At 57.5% G+C, this 5208-nt stretch overlaps 1 protein-coding gene across 1 annotated transcript; it reads right to left on the bottom strand.

Annotated features, from left to right (window-relative positions):
• Positions 1 to 1531: 1531 nt before the first annotated feature.
• Positions 1532 to 4359, bottom strand: HES4 (hes family bHLH transcription factor 4). The gene is made up of 4 exons (XM_074218794.1): positions 4153 to 4359; positions 3948 to 4043; positions 3761 to 3848; positions 1532 to 3557 (listed from the first exon to the last, which is right to left on the bottom strand). Exons 1-4 carry the CDS (start codon positions 4258 to 4260, stop codon positions 2977 to 2979), a joined length of 873 nt encoding a protein of 290 aa, XP_074074895.1. The 5' UTR covers positions 4261 to 4359; the 3' UTR covers positions 1532 to 2976.
• Between the last annotated feature and the right edge of the window lie 849 nt (positions 4360 to 5208).

Below are 5208 nucleotides of genomic sequence, written 5' to 3'. Positions count from 1 at the left end.
GCCTGAAAAGTTATGGGTCACTGGGAAGAGAGACCAGAGAGGTGAACACAAGACCAGAAGGAAACCTGAATTGTGTAGACCACAGTCTGGTCCTCTTCTGATCTGCTTAGCAGCTACTGACCAGGGAGTTGGCTCTTTCCTTTGAATTGTGTAGACCAGATGTATCATTCATATTTAGCAACACTAAAATATAACTGGGCAACAAAGAACAAAATAAATAGAAACACAATAGACTGTATGTCGTGTAGTTTTCTAAGTCAATATGTTCACTTCAGTGATCCTTTTGGATGGCTTAGTGGCTCTTTTAGATCTACGTCAGGGCAGCTGAGTGGTTCAGTGGCTAGATCACTAGGTCTAGGCAGTCAGCAAAACTGAGTTCAAACTTGACTTCAGACTCTCACTAGCTATGTGACCCTGACCATTTACCTTAATCTACTGGAAAAGAAAAATGGCAAACCTCTCCAGTATCTCTGCCAAGAAAATCACATGAACAGTATTGATGCGCTATGGTCCACGAGATCATGAAGAGTTGGAGTGGGAAAGGATTGATTCACTACAACTTTTATTTGAATTTGATCTCACTGGTGTAGACCTTACTGGATTCTCAGCCAAAGAGGGATTAAGATTACAGTGTCATGGTGGCAGGAGTACCTAGGTCAAAGAGAGTAGTGCATCCTTGTATGAGGGGAGGAAACGGGTTAATAATTACATTGCTTTCCCCCCTCAACTTTAGTTTCTGTTTCTGAGTCTCTTGCCTATCTCTTTCATAAGATAATAAAGTAGCCAGAATTCTGGATTCAAATCCAACTTTTATCTTTTTTTTTTTTTGTGGAGACCTATAGCTGAGTCACTTAGCCCCTGGGACTCAGATTTTCTTATCTGTAAAATGGGAATCTGATCAGTACCTATCTCCTAGGGATATGAACTGATCTGAAAAGCATTTCAAAAACTACAGGGTTAGAGGAGGCACCGTGATCTGACAGAAAGTGTATGGCTATGAGCAAAGAACTCAGAAGTTCAAAGATGGGGATTCAAATCTCACTTCTGCTATTTAAGGCACCTCCCTGGGCCTCAGATCCCTCAGCTGCCCCAGTTTCCAATTTATGGAACTATCGGTTATGAATATGGACATACTCATCTGGGACAATTACTACCGCTCCAGGACATAGTTCCTCACCCACTCTACATACAAAAGAAGTCTGGTAATGGAGGTGCATCTGGAAGTCTGGGGTTATTTGCCTCAGCCTATGGAAATTCTTTAATCGAGACAGACCACCGCCTGGGAGCTAAACTCCTGGGGCAGGAAAATGGGATTAGGAGTCTAGAGGGGGGGCCCATTTCCCACCTGCAGAAAACCTGGGCCAGTCTTCATCTCTTGGGGTCTGACATTCCTTTTCCTCCTCAGGTGGGGAGAAAGCCAAGTGGGGGGATGGGGAGGCTCTGTGTGAGGTCAGGATGAACCTGGGAACTCTCCCCCTCCACCCCCCTTCCCTACTTCCTCCCCCTCCCCCACTCACCCAGTACAGGCCAGGCCACCGGGGAGGCATGGGGTCAGGTGTTTTGCATTCCAGAGCCAACAAAACCCAGCCTACCCTGATCCTTGGCTGCTGAGTGTTCCACCCCTGCCCTCCGGAGAAAGCTGTCCTCATGACCCAGGGTCTCAGATCTCCTATCTATCTATCTCCTACATCCTAGGGAATAGTCAGCTGGAATCTCAGGGCCCTATCTCCTCTTATCTCTCAGGGTAAACTCTACTAACCTAGAGGAGATCCCCAACTCTACTGGAATCCCAGCATGGCAGGGGATACCTTTTCATTTGCCCCTTATCAACTCCAATCTTTCACTGGTAGGCAATGGAGGAAGGATCCCAGGGGTCCATTCTCTCAAGGACTCAGTTCAGGGCTCCCCAAGTTCTGACTCTGGGAGTTTTTCAGATCATAAGATGACCCCGCCCTATTTTTCCAGCTCTGGAATTTTGTAAGCAGGATGGAGTGGGGAATCGGGCTGAGATCATCTGAGGTCTCCCAGGCTGGCTGTGTGTGCCTGGCTGGCCCTGCCTAGGAAGATAGCAACTCTGAACCTGTTTGATTGACCTTGGGCAAATCACTGCTTTAGAGTCGACAACTTTTGCATCTGCCCTGGGAAAGGTGAAGTGAGTCACCACGGAAGCGGAAGCCATGGTTAGGCAATGTAAGTGCCAACCTCCCCCAGCCCTTCAGACTTGGGACCATCCAAAGCCAAGCAATGCAGCCTTGGAAATGGGTCCAATGATGCCCAACTTCCCCCCTCCTCCCCCCTCGAAGTATTGATCTTTAAGGCAGCGAGCTACTTTAAGAGAAGACATATACCCATCTCTTTATTTTTCTAAGGGATGCAAAACCTTGCCCTCCCTGGGATCCTCTAGGGGAAGGGGGAGGGGGGGAGGGAAGCAAGGGGCTCTTCTCTTTGCCAATCCCCCTCTTTGTAGAGGCGGGCAAGGGGCGGGGCAAGGGAAAGGTGGCGGGAAGAAGTTAGCCAGGCGATCCTAGGAAGTTGCTTCTCTTCTCCCTTTGTCAGGGCTTCCCCCCAACCCCCGCCCCCCATTGGGGGCTGCTGTTTCAACCGGAGAAATCCGAGTTTATTCAAAGGACCCACAAGAGCCAGACCACCCGGGTCCAGGTTGCTCCTTGGGGGTGGCAGCTACAAACACGAGGGACTTTGAAAAGTTTCCAAGATATTTATATATATATATATATATTTAGATATATATTAAAAAACCCAAAGCAAAAACATTGACACTAAGAACCAACAAGTCACGACACGAAACTCCAGCCTGTGGAAATAAATAAGTCCCGTCTGCCAGACACGGTCCAACGTCCCATAAAACGGAACTAAGTGGCCAAGGGAGGCTCCCCCGGGAAGGGGCGGCCGGGGTTCCGGCTATCTTCTTTCCCGGTGAAGTCGGAGGGAGGGGCTGGGGGGGGGCTGCCGCAGGGCTCACCACGGCCTCCAGACGGGCTCACATCTGTCCTCTGCTGGGCTGCCCGCCCGCGGGCCTCCCCCGCCCAGGGAGGTGAGGCCGTGGACCGGGGAACCCGTGGCGCCCCCGGCCGTGCCCGCCAGCGCCCCCCCGGAGGCCGGGCCCCCCCCAGCTGCCGCCGCCGCCGCGCTGGGGTAGGAGGGGAGCAGCGAGGCCGGGCCAGGCCCGAAGGCGGGGTTGGGGATGAGGAAGGCCACCGCCTGGCCGTCGTGGGCGGGTACCAGGTGGAACCCCCCGTAGACCTTGGGCGACAGGGCCCCGGCCGGGCTCATCTTGCACTGGGTGGGGGCCGTGGCCGCGGCCCCGGGCAGCTGGACGTGCAGAGGCTGGGCCAGATGGGAAGGCTGGACGACTCCGGGCGGCGAGTAGCGCACGGGTCCGAGCTGGCTGAGGCAGGCGGCCAGGTGGCTCAGCAGGCGGGAGCGCACGTCCGAAGTGACTCCGTCGCAGGAGGACAGGAAGCGGGTCACCTCGTTCATGCATTCGTTGAAGCCGGCGCGGTACTTGCCCAGGACGCTGGGGTCACCGCTGAGGGCAGCTGGGGGGGGACAGGAGTCAAGGTGAGGTGGGCGCTCGAGGCTGCGGGTCCGCCCGGCTCCCCCGCTCCACACACACACACACACACACACGCACACACACCACACACACACACTACACACCACAGACCACACACACACACACACCACACACCAGACACACACACACACACACACACACCCCTAGCAGCTAGGGCAGGCTCACCTGTCACCTGCACCCTCTGCAGGCTCCTCAGGTGCTTCACGGTCATTTCCAGGATGTCTGCCTTCTCCAGTTTCGAGTGGCGGGAGCTCTGGGGGGCAGAGGGGCTGCACATGAGACCCCCGGCCAGCCGAGCCCGGGCTCCCCCTCCCTCCCCCTCCCCCCTCCCCCCCGGCGCCTTCCCACTCACATCTTTCTTTAGGGCGTCCAGGATGAGGGTCTTGAGCTGCCCCAAGCTCTCGTTGATGCGCGCCCGGCGCCGCTTCTCCATGATGGGCTTGGACGACTGCGGGGCGAGAAGGCCGGGTGGGGGTCAGGCGCCCGGCAGCTCCCGGCGCCCCGGGGCCCGGCCCCCCGCGGAGGACCCCCGCGCCCCCAACCCCCAAAGCCCTCACCTTGCGGTGCTCGCTGGCGCTCTTGGGTTTGTCCGGGGTCTGGCTGGCGCTGGCCGGCGCTCCGGCCAGGGGGGAGGCCCTGGGCTTCTCCAGAGTGTCCGCCGGCATGCTGGGCGCGGGAGCCTGGACCGGGGCTGGGGGGAGCCGGGCCGGGACGCGGGAGCCGAGGACGCCGCCGCTCTGCCGCGCTCCTGGCCGCGCTGCGCCCGCTCCCGCCGCCGCCGCCTCTATTTATGCCCGCGCCGCCGCCGCCGCCACCCATTCGTGTGAAACCCGCTCGGCATTCTTTCCCACACTCGCGCCAGCCAATGGGCGGCCCGGCGCGCCTCCCGGGAGCCCCAGGCCGCCGCGCCATTGGCCGCCGCCCCCGCGAGCTGTCAGTCACGCGCTGGCCGCCCCCCTCCCCCCGTGCAGCCGGAGGTCGGGGACAGCGGACAAAAGGAAGGGCCCGGGGCGCTGGAGGCAGGCGGCCGCCTCCCGGGACGGGGCGCGGGGGGAGGGCAGCGGCTCCCCGACGCGCCGCTCCCTCCCTCTCTCCTTCCCCTTCCCACCCACTCCCCACCCACCCAGCCACCCAGCCTGCCCGCCTGCGTGCGTGCGGCTCGCCCCGCGGGTGCGCCTGCAGGACCCACCGCCCGGGGCCTGGGCACCGGGCCAGAGAGAGAGAGAGAGAGAGAGAGAGAGAGAGAGAGAGAGACAGAGAGACAGAGAGAATGAGAGGAGAGACAAAAAGAGACACACACAAAGAGATGTGAGAGAGAAAGAGAGAGAGACAGAGAGAGACAGAGGCAGAGAGACAGAGACAGGGGCAGAGAGACAGAGAGAGACTAGAGATATAGAGACAGAGAGAATGAGAGAATGAGAGGAGAGACAAAAAGAGACACACAAAGAGATGTGAGAGAGAGAGACAGAGAGAGACAGAGGCAGAGAGACAAGAGAGAGAGGCAGGCAGAGAGACAGACAGGGGCAGAGAGACAGAGAGAGACTAGAGATATAGAGACAGAGAGAATGAGAGAATGAGAGGAGAGACAAAGAGACACACACAAAGAGATGTGA

Source organism: Macrotis lagotis, chromosome 1 (genome assembly GCF_037893015.1).
Source record: "Macrotis lagotis isolate mMagLag1 chromosome 1, bilby.v1.9.chrom.fasta, whole genome shotgun sequence".
Lineage (NCBI taxonomy): Eukaryota > Metazoa > Chordata > Mammalia > Peramelemorphia > Peramelidae > Macrotis > Macrotis lagotis.
This window is presented reverse-complemented; position numbering and strand designations above follow the sequence as displayed.

Excerpts from the sequence above, each read along its gene's own strand:
- HES4 (XM_074218794.1), bottom strand. The coding sequence starts at position 4,260 with ATGCCGGCGGACACTCTGGAGAAGCCCAGGGCCTCCCCCCTGGCCGGA. Across the intron at positions 3,849-3,947 it reads TGGACGCCCTAAAGAAAGAT|AGCTCCCGCCACTCGAAACT; the intron begins GTGAGTGGGAAG and ends TCTGCCCCCCAG. Across the intron at positions 3,558-3,760 it reads GCAGAGGGTGCAGGTGACAG|CTGCCCTCAGCGGTGACCCC; the intron begins GTGAGCCTGCCC and ends GTCCCCCCCCAG.